We start from the raw sequence: 20,909 nt of genomic DNA on the forward strand, positions 1-20,909 counted from the left end.
GGGAGAGAATTTCAGGGCTTAAGGCCCGGCTGCCAATGGTGAAGGAAGGAAAATCTGAGGGTGTAGATGGAGGAGACGTGGAGGAGTGTTCCAGGCCTGGGGAAGGCTACAGACCAAAGGGGAGGATAGGCCATGAGAGATTCCCAAAACAGGGATCAGAATTTAAAAACCAGCCATTGCCAGACCAGAAGCCAGCGTAGGTCAGCAACTACAGGGGTGATGGGGGAATGGAACTTAAGGCTGTGAGGTAGAACACAGGTCACAGAAGGTGGTGAACTGGTGCCTGGAGAGGCATTTTTTATACCTTCAAAAACTCTTACCTCATGCTCACAGTGTTGAGGATTGCGTACCTGACGGTGAGGTCAGAACGGGTTCCTGCGGTGAGATGACAGAACTGTCACAGTAACTGGGATAGCAATGAGCTGCGTGAATATTGCCCCCAAACCAGCACTTTGCGTTCTGTAGGACATTTTGTAAAACTAGTTAGCAAACCGCACGCCTGACAGTGTGGAAATCGAGAGATGGTCTGCCATCTTGCGCCAGAACAGGTCACTAACCACGGCCCTGCATAAACCCAACTGGCTGTTAGCCTGAATCCAGGACACATTGCATGACCAGCACATTGCATGAACAAGTACTATTCGCGCACAGGGGGGATTGTTTTTCCGAACTCTTAAGGATGGTATTTGATGGAACCATCAATTCTACGGACAGGTGCTTGTAGGATTAGAATAACGGTTTTAATATACTTACAACAGAGCCAGCCTGTTAGCCGTTGAACTTTCGATGAACTGGCTGGCTGGCACGGATCTTTATACAGCAGCTCCAGGGGGAGGAGTTCTGGGCGGAGCCAAGGGGGGAGCCCAGTACAAACTCTTGAGTACTCCCAGAGCTACTCCCCCTGGTGGTCAGGTAGTGCAACTGCACTTACAATATCGGTACATATATATAATGGGAACAGAGTGACATTGGTAACTTATAATACCGTGGGAATCTCATTCACCACAGTATTGACCACCTCTTGACTGCTCTGCATTCATACATTGGCAGGGCGGACTGGAATCACAACAGTAGCAGTTTTCACAGGACAGCCGCATAGATTTATTTATATTGAAGTTCGGGAAGATTGAATGTGGCAGGGGTGGGGGAGGATGATCGAACCCTGCGCTAACTTGAGCGCGTGGAGTGAGTTTTGTTTAGGGTCTCTGTTAATCTTGAAACTTGCTCCCTAAGATCCAAAATGACCTCTCTCTCGCTCTTTAAGATGTTCCGTAAAACCCAGGGGTGGGATTTTCCGCGCGTCCCACCGTCGGACTGTGCGGGATCTTCTTGTCCCGCCATTGTCGACGAGGTTTCCCGTTTGAGTGCACCCCTCACCGCCGCCGGGAAACCCGTGACGGGGGTGCGCCGTCGGCTGGGTCCGGAAGATCCCGCTGACGGGAAGGGATGGAAAATTCCAGCTGACGTCTTTGCCCAGGTTTTTGGTCACCTGATCGAGTGTCACCTGGTGTCAGGTTGTGTTGGGTAATAGGCCGGTGAAATGTCCTGGCAGGTTTGGCTATGGTGAAGACGCTGTCTACAAGTACATTGTTGGTCCCACCAACTGGGGGATCAGTAAACCAGCAGCATCAACCTGACCGAGCTTTTCATTTGAAAGAGAGAACGGATTATGAGTAAAAGTAATAAGTAATACTTTTACATAACGCCGCGTGACATTAAAACCTTGTCGCAATGTATTATTCTAAATCGAACCCTATTTAAATTGACCACTAAACTGAGTTTTAACTAAATGCAAACAAAGCTGATTAGGCAAAATCTGTTAATGCCGTCAGGATTTGTTACTTCACTTTGCTGTAGTTGCTATTTTAGCCGCGGGGCAACCAGCCTGACCCGTAATCGGCCGAGTGTTTTATTTTAACGGGAGATGACAAATATTTCCTCCTCGAGGTGGGAAGTATAATTTTGATGCAGTTAAATTGTCCTTTCCCGGGGTGTGGCTGGTCTGTGTGCTGTTGGGGCACTGCGGTTAGCCTCCATGCCCTTCCGGACTGCCGGGTCCAACTTCCAAGAACCCAAATTCCACAGTCGGAAGGGGGGAAGAGGCTGATGCAGCAGTTGGCGGTCATTCTCGAGCTCTTGGCTGCGCAACGTGTCGCAACTGACCCTTGCAACATAGGCCAGAGACCACCAAAACAATGGGGCCCTGTCCCGAGGGTCGTGCGAGATGCGAACTCTAAATTCTAAGACCGTGCAGGGAGCATGACCTTAAATTGTGGGATTGGGAGACAGTAGGGGACAAAACTGAAATGGAGGTGCAGCACAGAAGCCTAAAATATGAAACGGTGTGAAGCACCATTATACATATATATCGTGCTGCACTGACATTGAGTGGAATTCACCAAGTGTACACTTACAGTTGAATTTATGACTATCCCGTCCCTTAAGTAGGCCTTAAGCATTAATCTGTGGATCCGCTATTAACAACCCGGCTGCGCTGAATTGCAAACCCCAGTGCAATTGCTGTTGCTTTGGCGGGGGAGGGGGGGTTGTGTGTGGGAGAGAATAGGAAGCAAACGTCTTTTACAGTAATTTATCAACCTTTTCATTCCTCCCATCACTTAAGCAAGCGTTTAGCTGCACTGCAAACGAGGTAGAGCTTTCAATGCAATTTCTTCAGATATTTTGGGATTGTAACGCAGAAGCTGTTTGAGTGATAAACAGTTTTATTATTGTGCCAGATTTCATACTGCTTCTGCACATGTTTGATTTTTGAACATCTATTTTAAAATAAATTTAGAGCACCCAATTCATTTTTTTTCCAATTTAAGGGACAATTTAGCGTGGTCAATCCTCCTACCCTGCGCATCTTTTGGGTTGTGGGGGTCAAACCCACGCAAACACGGGGAGAATGTGCAAACTCCACACGGACAGTGACCCAGAGCTAACCACTGCGCCACCGTGCTGCCGTTTGAACTGATCTTTGTGCGTTAGCAAGGGGCTGTTATCTTTCAGGTGCGATGTAAAAGATGCCACGGCACTAATTTGATCAGAGGGAGAGAGAAAGACTTACATTTGTATCGGGAAATTCATGAGCTGAGGACATTCCAAAGCATTTCAACAATGCAATGCAGTCACTGCTGCAGTGGAATGAGAGCGGGGTACATCTCGCCATGTCTAGGCCAACATTCCTCCCTCAGCCAACACCAACACATTGATTAGCACATCACTTAACTTGTTTGCTGTTTGTGTACAAATTGGCTCAAATGTTTGTCTATAAAACAAAATATTGGTACTTCAAAAGTAATGAAGTGCATGTGGGGTGCACGTGTGGGATGGGGCGCACGCGTGTGGGATGGGGTGCGCGCGTGTGGTATGGGGTGTGCGCGTGTGGGGTGGGGCACGCGCGTGTGGGCTGGGGTGCACGCGTGTGTGGTAGGTGCGCGCCGGTGGGGTGGAGGTTGCACCTGTGGGGTAGGGTGGAATGCGCGTGTGTGGGGTGGGGTGGGATGCATGCACGTGGGGTGGGGTGTGGGTTGAGGTGGGGTGCGCGCGTGTGGGGTGGGGCGGGGTGTGTGAGTGTGTGTGTGTGTGCGTGCGTGCACGGGGTGGGGTGGGGGTTTGCGAACGGGTTGGGAGTTGGGGGTGCGCGCACGTGTGGGGTGCGCATATGTGGGGTAAAGTGGCCATGTGTGAGGGGAGGGTGTGGTGTGCATGTGGGGGCTAGGGTTGGTCTGTGCGTGGGGGTCCGTTTGGTGGGTGTGTGGAGGGGTTTGTGGTAGGGGTGGTGTGTGTGTGTGTATGTGCGGGAGTGATGTGCCTGCTCTCGATTCCACATCGTGCATCAAATAAGAATGTTTTGATCTATTTTGCACATCTTTCTTTTCCGATAATAGCAGCAAAAGATCGATAGGAATGCAGTCACATATACAGACGCTCAGGCAATGCAGTCACTTATACACGTGCTGGGGATATGCCGTCACATATACACGTGCTCGGGATATGCAGTCACATATACACGTGCTCGGACAATGCAATCACATATACACGTGCTCGGACAATGCAGTCCCATATACACGTGCTCGGGATATGCCATCACATATACACGTGCTCGGACAATGCAGTCACATATACACGTGCTCGGACAATGCAGTCACATATACACGTGCTCGGACAATGCAGTCACATATACACGTGCTCGGACAATGCAGTCACATATACACGTGCTCGGACAATGCAGTCACATATACACGTGCTCGGGATATTCAGTCACATATACACGTGCTCGGACAATGCAGTCACATATACACGTGCTCGGGATATGCAGTCACATATACACGTGCTCGGGATATGCAGTCACATATACACGTGCTCGGGATATGCAGTCACATATACACGTGCTCGGGATATGCAGTCACATATACACGTGCTCGGGATATGCCGTCACATATACACGTGCTCGGGATATGCCGTCACATATACACGTGCTCGGGATATGCCGTCACATATACACGTGCTCGGGATATGCCGTCACATATACACGTGCTCGGGATATGCCGTCACATATACACGTGCTCGGGCAATGCAGTCACATATACACGTGCTCGGGATATGTCGTCACATATACACGTGCTCGGGCAATGCCGTCACATATACACGTGCTCGGATAATGCAGTCACATATACACTTGCTCGGACAATGCAGTCACATATACACGTGCTCGGGCAATGCAGTCACATATACACGTGCTCGGACAATGCAGTCCCATATACATGTGCTCGGGATATGCAGTCACATATAAGCGTGCTCGGGCAATGCAGTCACATATAAACGTGCTCGGGCAATGCAGTCACATATAAACGTGCTCGGGCAATGCAGTCACATATAAACGTGCTCGGGCAATGCAGTCTGTTGAGTTGACTGATCGATCATCATCTAAGAATCATAAACCGAACTGACAGGTTGTTTGTATCACTTGCTCACACTTTTCATGGCTGCAGCTCGTCAAAGAGGGTAGGTGGAGCTGACCTAAAGGCATTCACCCTCCGGAGTATCTCACAACATGACCCCTCCTCAACATCCTCCCCCAACTCTTCCTCCCACTTTACCTTAATCCTCTCCAGCAATACCTTATCTTCCCCCAGAATCACACCATAAATCGCTGACACCACCCCTTCTCCATTCCGCCTGTCGTCAATATCTCTTACAACAGTGTGGGAGCCGGCGCCATCGGAAAGCTCTATACCTTTAGTGTGGCCAATCCACCTACCCTGCCCTTCCTTTTGGGTTGTGCGGGTGAATCCCACGCAAACACCGGGTGAATATGCAAACTCCACACTAAATCGCACCATATTGAGCATTGTAAGTTCCAATATATTAATCAACGACTTTGTGCAGTTCTGTTAATCTTAGGTGTGCATCTGTTGAACATGGAAATTCTAAAGTTTATGTGTGGAGAAGAAGGGAGATGATGGTATCGTGGGAATGTCGCTGAACGTGTAACCCAGAGGCCCAGGCTAATGCTCTGGGGATGTGGGTTCAAATCCCACCACCGCAGCTTAAATTCAGTTAGAAGTCTTACAACACCAGGTTAAAATCCAACATGTTTGTTTCAAACGCTAGCTTTGGGAACACTGCTACTTCCTCAGGTGAAGGAGCAGTGCTCCGAAAGCTAGTGTTTGAAACAAACCTGTTGGACTTTAACCTGGTGTTGTAAGACTTCTTACTGTGTTCACCCCAGTCCAACGCCGGCATCTCCACATCATAAATTCAGTTAGCCCCTCAGTAACAGTGACTATGAAGTTAGTTGCAAAATAAAATTACCCACCAGGTTCACTAATGCCCCTTTCGGAAAGGAAGTCTACCGTCCTTACCGGGTCTGGCCTACGTGTGACTCCAGACACACAGCAATGTGGTTGACTCTTAGCTGCCCTCTGAAATGCCCGAGCAAACCATTCGGTTCGAGGGCAATTAAGGTTTGGCAACAAATGCTGGGGCTTATCAGTGACACCCACCTCCCATGAAAGAATTTTTTAAAAATACAACCAACAATGATTTTCAATGCAGGTGGGGCTGTTTGTCCAGTTTGAGGTAAATTCCCTTTTGCTTTCACTGTGATCAACTGCACAATGTTTATCCACAGATGTCCCATTTGACCTTCACTAATCCACTTACTGGAACCAGGGTGAGCTCATAAAGAGCTGACCAGCCTCGCAGTCGGTGATGGCCAAGGATCTACTGAGCGGAAAATAATGTGTTGCTTCAATGAAATTGTTTGGCTTTTCGAATGGTGCACTGTTTTAGTCCACATTAACCTCTAACCCAGGGGGGGGGCAAACTTTTCCGTGCAAGGGCCACATTCAGAAATTCACAATTTTAAAGGGCCGCATAGTATATTAAGTAAAATAATTACTTCACCCGGTTATGATTCTGGGCGCCTCCTATAGAACATAGAACAGTACAGCACAGAACAGGCCCTTCGGCCCTCGACGTTGTGCCGAGCAATGATCACCCTACTCAAGTCAACGTATCCACCCTATACCAGTAAGTAACCCAACAGCCCCCCCCCCAATTAACCTTAAAAAAAATAATTAAAAATTTAAAAAAAAAAATAATTTTAAAAAAAAAATTTTTTTTTTTTTTTAATGACTTGGTGGGCCGCATAAAGACCTTTGGCGGGCCGTATGCGGCCCGCAGGCCGTAGTTTGCCCACCCCTGCTCTAACCTCTTTTAAAAAAATTTTTTTGAAATATAAATCCAGAGTACCCAATTAATTTTTTCTACTTAAAGGACAATTGATGTGGCCAATCCACCTGCCCTGCACAACTTTGGGTTGTGGGGGCGAAACCCACCCAAACACGGAGAGAATGTGTAAACTCCACACGGACAGTGACCCAGAGCTGGGATCGAACCTGGGATCTCGGCGCTGTGAGGCAGCAGTGCTAACCACTGTGCCACCGTGCTGCCCTTCTCTTTTTAAAAATTAACATTGAGTGCGCAGTTGTAGTGGGGACTGAGGGCCATTGTCACCAGATTTGTGACTCAGTTGGTAGTGCTTTTGCCTCTGAGTCACAAGGTTCCGACCCCCCCTCCGGGCCTGAGCACTAAAATCCAGGCCGATACGCGATGTTGTAATGAGGGCGTGCTGCATTGTTGGAGGTTCCGTCGGATGCGATGTTAAACTGAGATCCCGTCTGTTTGTTTGGCTGGATGTCGAAGATCCCGTGATCCCACAGAGCTAGAACCTTGCTGAAAAAGAGAGAGGTGTTGCTGAAGCTTTTGATCTTGCACTCATCTGGGCAAATGCAAAAAAGCCAAATTTCAAACAATCACAGCAAATCATGCCACAGAGTGTTGATTGGTCGGCAAGTCGACTCTAGCCGAGGAATTGCCATGGAAAAAGCAATGGCAGACTTTAGACCCTCCAAGCTCCCAGGTAATTCAAAAAAGACGCCACGTTTGAACACTATCAAGTGTAAACGAAAGGCTTTGGCAACTTGTCTCTCTTTTCAGCAATACCATGAACTAAGAGGCCTGAAAACATTCCCCCAATCTTCCCCAGTCTGATGCTGATCTGCTCTGTCATCCCGTTCCACATTGCTTGAGCTGCCGCCATTTCCATAGAATCCCCACAGTGCAGAAGGAGGCCTTTCGGCCCATCGAGTCTGCACCGACCCTCCGAAAGTGCACCCGACATGCAGTCAGTTAGGATGATCAGGAATGCACTACCATTACGACTGGTTGAAGCAGATCCAGCAGTAACTTTCAAAAGAAACTTGGATAAATACTTGAAAAGGAAAAATGTGTGAGGATACTATATAGATACTACATGTGTGAGGATACTATACCGGAATGGGAGTGGGACTAATTGGGTAGTTCTTTCATGTTGCTGGCACAGGCCAGTTTGGATCAAATGGCCTCCTTCTTCGTATCAGTCTATGATTCAATTTGCTGCTTCTCGGCAGAGATTGCTCTCTGGCATCGGGGCTACAGAAAGGAAAAGCAAAGAATAGATGTGACTTTGTGCTCTTTTCTGCCTGCAGGAACATGACATTGAGACTGCGCACGGTGTGATGCATGTCACCATGCGAGGCACCCCAAAGGGGAACAGACCTGTCATCTTGACCTATCACGACATAGGCCTCAACCGTAAGTCCTTGCCTTTTTAAGTGTTCATCTTCTCTAGTCTTGTGCGCGCCATTCTCTAGTCAGTCTGAGGGTGCAGGCTGTTGTCAGATTGTTCAGTAACCTGAAAAGTAAACCGTGGGCTGAGAATCCTTGCAGATTACTGCTTGTGAAGACCCAGGAGGCCGGGTAGTCTGATGAATGCTAGTTTATTGACGGTCAACAGGAACCTCCTCAAGTGTGGTAAATACAGCGTCGGTCCCAGTTGGGACTACCAACGTGCCGGTCCCTGTCCGGGCCGGCCTTTATAAAAGATAATTATGAGCCCCAGCTGGGCGTGCCTCCGCCCACTAGCGGGGAAGCTTGTATTCCACGGGGATATCGATTAGGGTATTCCCTGAGGGCCTCGTGGGGGTTATTACACTGTTCTTACCCGAGGTGAAGTAGATGACCTTTCCCTCCGTTCCTTTACGACACGCGCGGGAGGTCAGGAACTCGCTCTTGGGAGAGTGTCAGCCGTACAGAAAGCAATTAGGAAGGCGAACGGTGTGGTGGCCTTTATTACAAGAGGATTTGAGTGCAGGAGTAAAGATGTCACTTTGCGCAGAGCCTTGGTGAGACCGCACCTGGAGTATTGTGTGACGTTTTGGTCTCCTTACCTAAGGAAAGGTATACTTGTCATAGAGGGAGTGCAGCAAAGGTTCACAAAGCTAATTGCAAGAATGAGGGGTTGTTCTATGAGGTCATGTTAAATAGACAGGACCTTTATTCTTTGGTCTCATTCAAGCATCCTGTTTATTCTTTCATAGGATGTGGGTGTCGCCGGGCCGGGTCAGCATTTGTTGCCCATCCCTTATTGCCCTTGAACTGAGGGGCTTTCTAGGCCATTTCAGAGGGTGTTTTTTTTTAAGAGCTAACCACATTGCTGTGGACCTGAAGTCACATGTAGACCAGACCAGGTAAGGACGGCAGATTCCCTTCCCTGAAGCACATTAGTGAACCAGCTGGGTTTTTTATTATGACAATCATCAAAGGTTTCATAGTCACCATTATATTGAATTCGAATTTCACCATCTGCTGTGGTGGGATTCGAATCCGGGTTCCTAGAGCATTACCCTGGGTCTCTGGATTACTGTCCAGTGACAGTACCACTACGCCACTGCCGTCACTCGAACATATTCTCAACAGGGCGGGGAAGATGTGCCCCCTGGCTGAGGTGTTCACAACCAGGGAACACAATCTCAGAATATGGAGAGGGTGAGCAATGAAAGAATTTCAGGAATGGAATGTCAGGTTGATGGGTTCCAATGAAGTAAAGTTAGGTGGATGATTTGTGTGACGCAGTGGACTAGTGGTATTGTCACTGGACGAGTAAGCCAGAGACCTAGAGTAGTGCTCTGGGGACCCAGGTTCAAATCCCGCCACTGCTGATGGTGAAATTTGAGCTCAATAAAAATCTGGAATTAAAAAAAGTCTAATGATGACCATGAAACCATTGTCGATTGTCATAAAAAACCCATCTGATTCACTAATAGGGAATGAAATCTACCGTCCTTACTTGGTCTGGCCTACATGTGACTCCAGACACACAGCAGTGTGGGTGACCCTTAACTGCCCCCTGCGAGGGCAATTAGGGAAGGGCAATAAATGCTGGCATAGCCAGCGACGGCCACATCCCATTAATGAATTTTTTAAAAATACTGGCATCGACAATTGGTCAGTGAGAGGTTTCTGGGTTGGAAATTCCACAGAATGAAAATTACGTCACCTGGAAGTGAGTTTGTGTTGCTGTTTGTTTCTCCCACCTTGTCCCCGTTAATGTTTGATTCATTTGCCCACAGACAAATCATGCTTCAACACTTTGTTTAACTATGAAGACATGCAGGAAATCACGCATCACTTTGCCGTGTGCCACGTGGATGCACCTGGGCACCAAGAATCAGCTCCGCCTTTTCCAACCGGGTGAGATGCATTTTGCACTCTGTATTTTGTTTTGCCACTTTGCTGGTATTCAAGATAGATTCTTGATGAACAAGGGAGTCAGGTTGACAGGAAAGTCGAGTTGAGGCCACAATCAGATCGGCCATGATCTTATCAAATGGCGGAGCAGACCCGAGGGGCTGAATGGTCTGCTCCTGCTCCTAATGTGTACGCTCGCATCTACTGTTGCAAAGCTTAACTTTCAGGAGTATGTGGATTAATTCCTTGGGTGCAGATGAACATGAGTAGCTCATTCAGCTCCTTGAGCCTATTTCGCCATTCGGTTAGATCATCTGACCTGCATCTTTACTCTATCTCTCCATCCTGGTCTCATATCCCTTACTTAATACCCATAACTCGCAATGCCTGATCCTTGTAAGATTTTTACCCTCTTTACCTGTCTGCCCCCTCAGCCTCCTGGGCCATTGCCAATGTCCTTGCAGCTGGTGACCAGGAATTGCCGGAGATCCATTGGGTATGATTTCCCCCTCTCAGTTTCCCTCTTCCCTCCATCCGCTACATCTCCCTCCTGGCCGAGAGGGACCACAACCTGCCAGTGCCCTGGCACCCACCCACGCCCATTCAATGCAGCTCAACTGCCCTGGTTTTATGTTGTGACAACCAATCGTGGGTTGATTGCCTCAGTTGACTATTGTCAGTGAAAAATCCAATTTCCTGAGGATTGTCAGCAATTCTGCGCGACCAAGGTGGTGGCACCTAGTTTTTCCCTCCGAAATGGATCACGAATGGAATATAAGCTGTCAGGGAAGCAATGGATTTCTGGGAAATATAAGGGAATGTTCTGGTTTAGCACAGCGGGCTAAACAGCTGGCTTGTAATGCAGAACAAGGCCAGCAGCGCGGGTTCAATTCCCGTACCGGCCTCCCCGAACAGGTGCCGGAATGTGGCGACTAGGGGTTTTTCACAGTAACTTCATTTGAAGCCTACTTGTGACTGTAAACGCGGCCAACAGCGTAAACATAGGAAAACAAATGAATGAACCAACTGGTCAAGCAAGCTGGTCCTGAACTGTGCTGGCCCAATGCCATGACCCAATCTCAGCACTATTTACCCATCCATTCGGTAGGGCAAATAGCTTTGGTATTGCTAAAGTCACCTTTGGGATTGCTGCGTAAAGCTTAATCCTTGGGAAGCTGGTGTAGAAATGTGCAGGATGAATGATACATCATAGAATTTACAGTGCAGAAGGAGGCCAGTCGGCTCATCGAGTCTGCACCGGCCCTTAGAAAGACCACCCTACTATAGCCCAGGCTTTCAACCTATCCCCGTAACCCAGTCACCCCACCTATCCTTTTTGTTTTTGGGACACTAAGGGCAGTTTAGCATGCCCAATGCACCTAACCTGCACATCTTTGGACTGTGGGAGGAAACCGGAGCACCCGGAGCAAACCCACGCAGACATGGGGAGAACGTGCAGACTCCGCACTGACCCAAGCCAGGAATCGATCCCTGGACCTGTGAAGCAGCTGTGCTAACCACTATGCTACCGTGTCGCCCTATTACTGAAGGCCTGCAGTAAGTCACTACAGGCAGGGATAGCAATGGAACACTTCCTGACTTGCGTTTTCTGTCTTTTGGTTTTGCAGATACCAGTACCCAACCATGGATGAGCTGGCTGAGATGCTGCTTACCGTTCTAACCCATTTAAAGTGAGTTGGTTGCACAAACAGGCTCGGAGAGAATCCCAGTTTTCCCCTTTCTCATCCTCCTAGACCCCCCCCCCCCCCTCAACGACATGATCTTCCTCTTTATTTGTCTAAATGAGCGATTGTGCGTAATGACTTTTATCTTATCGTTTTACAGTGTACAGAATGTGATTGGAATCGGAGTTGGGGCTGGGGCTTACATCCTAACCAAATTCGCAGTGAGTATTCAAATATATTAATGAATGAACGAATCCTGAGCAAGCACCGCCTCCTGTCTGATGTCTGGTTTTCACAATTTTTTGGCTGCACCTTTATGCCACTATTTAACATTCAGAATGCCTGTGTAAAGATTTAGAAAGGGGATCCTGCATGTAAACAGTTGGCTGTAACCAAGCAATTCCAGCCTCTGGCCTGTAGGTGGCACTTGAGAGAACTGCTGAAATGTCTCGAGTTAGTCAACGTATAGGTCATGTTAAAAAGTCACGAGTGTATCAACTAACTTCCCCGCACAATATTGCTCATAATTTGCTACTTTTCTTTTCCCATTCCTTTTAACGAACATATCCGTTTAAACAATGATCCAAATGAGAGGATTGCATTAACATTGGTTACTGGTGATCCACCGCTAGACAAATTTGCAGATTACCTTTCACGCCACAAGATTGTTTCACAACTATGCATTCATCCATCCGTCCCTAAACTCTAGAATCCCCTCCCTAAACCTCTCTATCTGCCTCGTACTTTTAGACCCTACCTCTTTTAACACCTACCTCTTACATCTGTCCTCATGCCTTCTCCTTTGGCTTGGGTCAGCGTTCTGTGGCAGCACAGCTAAGGTAGTTGCACGTTTGCTCTGAATCACATGGTTGCGGGTTCAAGTCCCGCTCCAGGGCTGATAGTCCAGAGCAGTACCGAGGGAATGCGGCCTCTTGGATGCAACGTTAAACCAGGGCACCACCTGCGTGGCTCTGTTTTGAAGACAGGGGAGTTAATGTCTGTGCCCTGGTCAATATTTACCTCTCGAGCAACATCCCCCCCCAAAAAGCAACAATTTGACATTATCACATTGGTGCTTGCAGGAAGCTGTTGCGTTTCCTACATTACAACAGGGTCTAGACTTCAAAAACAAACACATTCATTTAAAATCATTGAATGGTTACAGCACGGAAGGAGGCCATTCAGCCCATCCGGGGGGGGGGGCATGCCTTACCAGGTAGAGGGGTGACGGTGGGTTCCCGGGAGCATCCTCCCGGTCTACTTCGCACTCCTCCCGGTCTGCTTCGCACTCCTCCCGGTCTGCTTCGCACTCCTCCCAGCCTGCTTCGCACTCCTCCCGGCCTGCTTCGCACTCCTCCCGGCCTGCTTCGCACTCCTCCCGGCCTGCTTCGCACTCCACCCGGCCTGCTTCGCCCTCCTCCCGGCCTGCTTCGCCCTCCTCCCGGCCTGCTTCGCACTCCTCCCGGCCTGCTTCGCACTCCTCCCGGCCTGCTTCGCACTCCTCCCGGCCTGCTTCGCACTCCTCCCGGTCTGCTTCGCACTCCTCCCGGTCTGCTTCACCAGGATCCTGACCTGTTTTACCTGTTGGTTGAGCACTGCATATCATGATGCTGGGTAGAACTGCCAGCTCTTCATAATTATACTATGGAACCATAATGCCCACTTAAAAGGATAAAGGCAGCACTGAGTTAATACATCACCTGAAAGATGGCATCTCCAACAGTGTAGCCCTCCCTCAATGTTGTACAGGCAATGCCCGCCTAGAATGCGTCACTGGAATGGGACTTAAACACGCAACCTTTCGGCCTCAAAGAGTAAGTGTTTCAACTGCGCCACAGCTGATCCACAAGAAACAATGCTATGTATATCGTCTCTTTGAGTTTCGCCTGAGTTCAAACTTCCGCTTGTTTTGTTTTGTGCAGCTGAATCATCAAAATCTCGTGGAGGGCCTGGTCCTTATCAACATTGACCCATGTGCTAAAGGCTGGATGGATTGGGCTGCATCAAAAGTATGTGGAACTGTACCTTTTCAATCATTTTTTTTCTATGAAGAAATTATTTGCCGATATTTACCCTCCTTTCCTGAAGGGATTCACAATCAAAGTCCATGCTGGAGTATGATTTCCCCCGACACTAATTGCCTTCCAGTAACTTCAATTCCTGAACACTTGGCAGTGTGTATTGGCATGGCCGTGTTGGTGTCACGTGGCGGCTAGTCGCCGAGGTGAGAGGGGCACAGCCCAGTCGGACGTGGGGTGGCCGGAGGGTTTCCGATTGTAGCTTTAGCCCGGGGTCCTTGAAAGAATGACGTTTGTACAGCCATAGGAAAGAGCCGTGACAGTGAGACGGATTGGCTAGCTCCTATCAATAGGCAGCATGTTCTTTATTGGTTATGTGCAGTTTGGCTACAGGTTGTATCCAGTTTGTTTAGCTCACTCAAGATTGCTGTCACGCTGGAAATATCACACGAGGATTGCACTGGGATCTTGGTTAAGATGCAGTTATTTGAGTCTGCCGTCAACGATTGCATTCTCACAGTATTAGAAATGCTCTTGAATGAGGTATCAAGAGGGCAATTGATACCTATCAGCTATTACCCAACATAAAGTGGCAATTTCAGGAAATAATGGGAACAATTGGAACAAACAACATTGGGATATTTGGTATCTGCCGACTGTTGAGCTTTTGGTGCTGGTACCTCCCGGTTAATGGCGGTGCTGCGGTTTTGAGGGAATTGAGGGAATAATCAGCTTCTTGTTCTCTTTCAGCTTTCAGGATGGACAACCAACCTGGATGACATTGTGCTGGCTCATCACTTCAGTAGCGTGAGTTGACCCTGTTTACGTACTGTGCAATTTGAGATCTCGTCCATGAGACCCACCCACCTGCTGCTTCCTCACCTGAATCTCCACCAAACTGCTAACCGCCAGATTCCCTTCATCATCCCCATGTCAGCTGGTATTGCCAGCGATTCTCTCCCCTCGTATGTTGTCCCCTTCCCGTCGAATCTGCTGTAATAAATTCCCCGATGGCCTCCCGCATTCTCACCTCCGTGAAGTTGACGCCATCCAAATCTCTGCTCGCCTGCTCTTGCTCACTCCAAATCCAGTTCACTCACCGCCCCTGTGTTCACCGACTTTGATTTTCTACGGGTCGAGCAGCATCCCAATTTAAACATCCTCAACCCTTGTTTTCACATCCCTCTGTGGCCCTGCCCGGTAATTCTCTCTCCCCCCCCCCCCCCCCCCCCCCCCCCCCTTGAATTGAGGCCCCTTGAGCATTTTAATGGCTCCAGCATTGGGGGCCTTGCTTCAGTTTCTCCCCACACCTCTCCGCCTCTCGTTCCACCTTAAGAAAGGGCAGCACAGTGGCCTAATGGTTAGCACAGCTGCCTCACGACGCTGAGGTCCCAGGTTCGATCCTGGCTCTGGGTCACTGTTCGTGTGGAGTTTGCACATTCTCCCCGTGTCTGCGTGGGTTTCGCCCTCACAACCCAAAATGTGCAGAGTAGGTGGATTGGCCACGCTAAATTGCCCCTTCATTGGAAAAAATAATTGGGTAATCTAAATTTTTTTAAAAAGTATCCTGAAGAAAATATTTGCAGAGTGACTAAGCTAAGGTTTGGAAATGCTGTCTTGTACTGCGCTGTCAGTGTGGAGCGTAAACATTTGGGGCAGCATGGTAGCATTGTGGATAGCACAATTGCTTCACAGATCCAGGGCCCCAGGTTCAATTCCGGCTTGGGTCCCTGTCTGTGCGGAGTCTGCACATCCTTCCCGTGTGTGCGTGGGTTTCCTCCGGGTGCTCAGGTTTCCTCCCACAGTCCAAAGATGTGCAGGTTAGGTGGATTGGTCACGATAAATTGCCCTTAGTGTCCAAAATTGCCCTTAGTGTTGGGTGGGGTTACTGGGTTATGGGGATAGGGTGGAGGTGTTGAGCTTGGGTAGGGTGCTCTTTCCAAGAGCCGGTGCAGACTCGATGGGCCGAATGGCCTCCTTCTGCACTGTAAATTCTATGATAATCTATGATGAAGATGCTTCTTACAGCCTATCTCTTTGACCAAACTTTGGTCATCACCTAAGTATTTCCTTATTTGGGTCGCTGCCCTGTTTTCTTTTCTAATGCTCCTGTGAAGGGATGATTTACCCTGTCAAAGGTGTTCCGAGAATGCAAGTTCTTATTGTTGTGTAAGTTGAAGCTGTTTACTCACTGTATTAATTGGGATTACTGCTACAATCCGATTTGTGTTTTCCTCTGACCTCCCTGATTACTCCTTATGGAACATCCCCACCATGTTGCAGACATAAATAGCTCAGATGTTACAGCGAGGATTTTAAATCCAGTGATGAAGCACTTGTGGAGTTGACAGTGCCAGACCTGATATCCGAGTGTATTAACGTGACCCCTACACTCTCATCGCTAGCGATGAAGTACTTTGAGTCCTGGAAATGAGGGGAGCTGCCTTGGGGAGCGGTGGGGGGGGGGGGGGGGATGGGGGGGGGATGGCAGTGGCTGAGCGCAAGAGTGTAAGACCAAGAAGGTTATGCTAGAACTGTATAAAACACCAGTTAGACGGCAGCTAGAGTGCTCCATACGATTCTGGTCACTGCTTTACCGGAAGGATGTGATCGCACTAGAGAAGATACAGAGGCAATTTACAAGCATGTTGCCAGGGATGGAGAATTTTAACCATGAGGAAAGATTGTAGAGACTGGGATTGGTCTTTGTGAAGCTCAGAATGCTAAGGGGAGATTTGAGTTGACGAGTATAGAGAAGATGGGCTGAATGGCCATCTTGTGTGTTGTAAATTTTCACATTAAAGGAGGCACATTCCGGTTTTATTTACTTTTATTTACTTTTCTCCTCCAAAATTGAATTATTGCCAGTGCTTGAAATTGTGCAGGGGTTGGATCGCCACCCATTTAACTTGAGAGAGGAGTTGTCCGGAACGTCCTCAGATAAAGACACGTTGACGCACTTTCAAAGAGCCAGCATATGTGCAATGGGCTGAATGGCCTCCTCCTCTGCTCTGCCTGGTCCTGGGCTGGTGAGTGGGACAAGTTGATTTTGCCTTTGCAGCGAGCTGGCACAGGTACAGCAGGCTGAAGGGCCTTCCCCTTACTGTAACCATGATTCTGGTTACTGACCCTATTTACCCTATAAAAACATATAACTTTGAACACCTCTTCCCCCAATCATCCCTGCGGAGAACAAATCCAGCTTCTCCAGTCTCCATCTCTTAAATTAAGTCCTTCGTCCCTGGTCGCAATCTGCTACATCCCATCCTTCCGAATATAGGGAGTTCAGAATTGGCCCAAGGATTCAGGTTCAGGCCTAACCAGCGATTTATAAAGGTTGAGCACTGCTTTGCCTTTGTAAGTTCAGTGATTTAAATTAGTGGCAGGACACTTACCTCCTACTGTGAGGCCACATTTGGAGTATTGTGTGCAGTTCTGGTCACCTCACTATAGGAAGGATGTGGAAGCATTGGAAAGGGTGCAAAGGAGATTTACCAGGATGCTGCCTGGTTTGCAGGATAGGTCTTATGAGGAAAGGTTGAGGGAGCTAGGGCTTTTCTCTTTGGAGCGGAGGAGGATGAGAGGCGACTTAATAGAGGTTTATAAGATGATGAGGGGGATAGATAGAGTGGACGTTCAGAGACTATTTCCTCGGGTGGATGTAGCTGTTACAAGGGGGCAGAACGATAAGATTCAGGGTGGGAGATATAGGAGGGATGTCCAAGGTAGGTTCTTTACTCAGAGTGGTTAGGATGTGGAATGGACTGCCTGCTGTGATAGTGGAGTCGGACACTTTAGGGACTTTCGAGCGGTTATTGGATAGGCACATGGAGCACAGCAGAATGACAGGGAGTGGGATAGCTTGATCTTGGTTTCGGACAAGGCTCGGCACAACATGGAGGGCCGAAGGGCCTGTTCTGTGCTGTACTGTTCTATGTTCTATTTCATGCAGTACTGCCTCTGATTATTTGGTAATGGCCGTGAGTCACATGGGAAAATGTTCCCCTGTTTCTTGCTGAACATTGAGAAGGATGTGCCAATTATCCGCTGAGAGGGAAGGAGCTGAGGGCGATGGCTGTAATCTAGCCCGCTGGGCTGGAGTCCCAGGTGGCAAAGCCCTCTGGCGCAGTGTTTGTTTGAACCAGATTCTGCTGTGATCGTTACATAATCGGTTCAAGGTCACTTTGGTTGAGGTGCAGGCTGGAGGCAGGCTCCAGTGGAGATTACACACACCCAACCCACATCAAGCTACCACCGGGGATTTCATGAACTGACACAATAGCGAAATAATTCCTGTGGATGGCGGCGATCCGAAACGAAAACAATCAGCAGCTCGGGCTGTATCCGAGGAAAGAGAAACCGGGAACTATTATGCTGCCCATGTCATAATGCGCCTGGCTTGAGCAATTGAAGTAGTAAGATACTGGACAACATTTGCTCGGGTACCCGACGAGGACCCCCGACAATTTTCTTTTAATTTGTAAAACGGTGAGGAAAGGATACTTCACCCCCAGGTGTGATGACTCTGACCAATGGCTATCTTTTATGTTGAAATAAACTTTAAATTTAAACACAGAATTAATCACATTAATATCAACAAAGAAACTGTTTTACAATTATCAGTTAAACAGTTTTAGGAAAAGCCTAAAACGTACTATCTATGCCTGCTGCAAACTCCAATTAAACAACCCAGTACAGTTCAAATGGCACTTATAAATGAAGTTAACAAAATAGTTTTACTCTCTCGGCTGTGCAGACCTTCAGAGAGAGTTCATTGAGGAGCAGATTCAGCACACATCTGTCAACCTAGCAGCAATTGGCAAAACTGCTATTCAACTTAAAATCCTTCAGTCCTGCCCGACTCAGATCCTATGACAAAACTGCAAAACTACGGAAGACCTGGTTCCTCCCATTGATTACAGCATCTGTATCCCACCAGGATGTCACATGACCCGAGTTGCTCGGACTAAATAAAACCTGTCATAAATTATCTATTCTCCAGCAATCATAACTTTTAAAAAAAATCTAGAGTACCCAATTAAGGGGCAGTTTAGCGTGGCCAATCCACCTAACCTGCACATCTTTGTGTTGTGGGAATGAGACCCACACAGATGAGGGGAGCACGTGCAAACTCCACACGGACAGTGATCCGGTGGCGGGAGCGAACCTGGGTCCTTGGCGCCGTGAGGCAGCAGTGCTAACCACTGCGTCTGCGGAAAGAGAAATAAAATTAATGCCTCTGGCCTGTGCCTTTCATTTGAACAATTATGATGACCAGGCCATTGATCTGAAACATTTTAACTCGGTTACTTGAGAGCTGCTACATGTTCCCAGAATTTCCCATCTTTATTTTCGATTTCCATCATCCGCAGTATTTTCTTTGAATGTAAGTCATCGGGATGGCTAATGTGGGAGATAATAACAGTACATGCATGATGTTGCCAATTAGGGCTGTACAGTGTTTGTGAGGAATGGTTGAAAGATAACACATCAAATGCTCATGCTATAATTAATTGATTGCAGTGCCACATCCATCAATTAACTAATTATTCCACCAACTCACTGCTGCACTGATACATTGATTGGGTCTTGCAGCCTTTGTCCCTTGTTCTGTTTCTGTGTCTGTTGCTTTGATTCTATATGAAATACTGGGTGAATATTAAACTCACAAGTATATAGAGCCTTGGATGACCTTGGGACTTGCCGAGGCATTTTACACCCAGTGAAGTACTTTCAAGGTAAATGATTGTTGTATTGTGGGAAACCTGGTCGCCAATCTGCACAGGGCAATCTCCTACAAAGGTCAATGTAATAACCATTTTATTGATGTTGTTTGAGAGATGAATGTTGGCCAGGAGACCAGCATAATCGATAAACAGCAAGCAGATCTGTGCAGCAAGGGGACCGTTCTTGCAACCATCTTGTTGATCGTTTCATTTTCCTAAGGTTAACCAGATTTTTGCCATTTCTCTCCCACTCCCTAAACTGCTGCCCCCTATATAGGAGGAGCTGGATACAAACTTGGAGCTGATCCAGACCTATCGACTCCACATCTCCCAGGATATCAACCAGGAAAACCTTCATCTCTTTGTCAACTCGTACAACAGGTAGCGACAGCTTGATAATGGCATGTTTAGTTTGCTCTTGGAACGCATGTAGCCCTGGAGTGACGCTATTGTTTTTCGATAGTGCATGAAGATATTCACGCTGTGCTCACACCACACAATACGTTGTGGCCATCGATATTAACCCCCGCCGTACTGAATTAACCAGTTGCTTGTAAAAAGGGGAATTTTTTTTTAACGGATTAAATTCCACCTTTCCTGGGATCACAATTGCTCAGAGAGTTGATGAGCTCAGCAGAGCAGGGCTCAGTGCCGTTAGCGTCCTTAAGATACGCAGGAGACAATTGACAGGGGGTTTCTGTTTCTGGTCATTCATCCTGTAACCCTGGCTGTAAGGGTCAACTTTTGGATGCTCAGGTGAACGCGTGTTTCAGCATCTGCCTACAATGAAATGAAATTAAAATGAAAATCGCTTTATTGTCACGAGTAGGCTTCAATGAAGTTACTGTGAAAAGCCCCTAGTCGCCACATTCCGGCACCTGTCCGGGGAGGCTGGTACGGGAATGCCCCACGTGCTTGAAAAAGCCTCCTGATGCTCATTGCTACGTGCCGTGCGTGAGTAGTGCCCACCCGTGTATGGCACAGGGTACCCATCCCCTGGTAAGTAGCCCCCATCCTGAAGAAAGGAGGGTGGAAAATTGGCAAATCAAACAAATCCCCTGTACAATCCCTTGCTGTTGATTTGGAGAATCAAGAACATAAAGCACTCGATTTTGTGAAAGATAATAGACTACCAGTGTTAAATCTACCAGTGTTAAATTTTCAAAGCTGCCCCTGACCCCCCCATTTCATTTCAAGTTTGCTGAGTTCAAGCAGCTTGTCGTAGATTTTGCCTCTGTAGCTGATTTTCTCATTGTCTACATTTCATGTGACTCACGGCCATTAGGGAACAACATGGACATCAAACAACACAAAACATTAAGTGATTGTTTCAATAGACCAAAGCTATTGCTAAGTGAGGAACTACCCTGCCCAGTGGTAATGGATACAATGGATAATGT

General features: G+C 47.9%; 1 protein-coding gene across 7 annotated transcripts in view; it reads left to right on the forward strand.

The window, feature by feature from the left end:
- The window catches only part of LOC119969678 (protein NDRG3-like), a 116,523-nt gene that overhangs the window by 60,567 nt on the left and 35,047 nt on the right, over positions 1 to 20,909 (forward strand). For all 7 annotated transcript variants that reach the window (XM_038803636.1, XM_038803631.1, XM_038803635.1 and 4 more), the window contains exons 4-10: positions 8,040 to 8,145; positions 9,963 to 10,083; positions 11,709 to 11,771; positions 11,926 to 11,986; positions 13,688 to 13,774; positions 14,534 to 14,590; positions 19,787 to 19,890. In XM_038803636.1, the coding sequence (XP_038659564.1) occupies positions 8,040 to 8,145; positions 9,963 to 10,083; positions 11,709 to 11,771; positions 11,926 to 11,986; positions 13,688 to 13,774; positions 14,534 to 14,590; positions 19,787 to 19,890 (599 nt within the window). The remainder of the gene's footprint in view (positions 1 to 8,039; positions 8,146 to 9,962; positions 10,084 to 11,708; positions 11,772 to 11,925; positions 11,987 to 13,687; positions 13,775 to 14,533; positions 14,591 to 19,786; positions 19,891 to 20,909) is intronic.

Source organism: Scyliorhinus canicula, chromosome 7 (genome assembly GCF_902713615.1).
Source record: "Scyliorhinus canicula chromosome 7, sScyCan1.1, whole genome shotgun sequence".
NCBI classification, from domain to species: domain Eukaryota; kingdom Metazoa; phylum Chordata; class Chondrichthyes; order Carcharhiniformes; family Scyliorhinidae; genus Scyliorhinus; species Scyliorhinus canicula.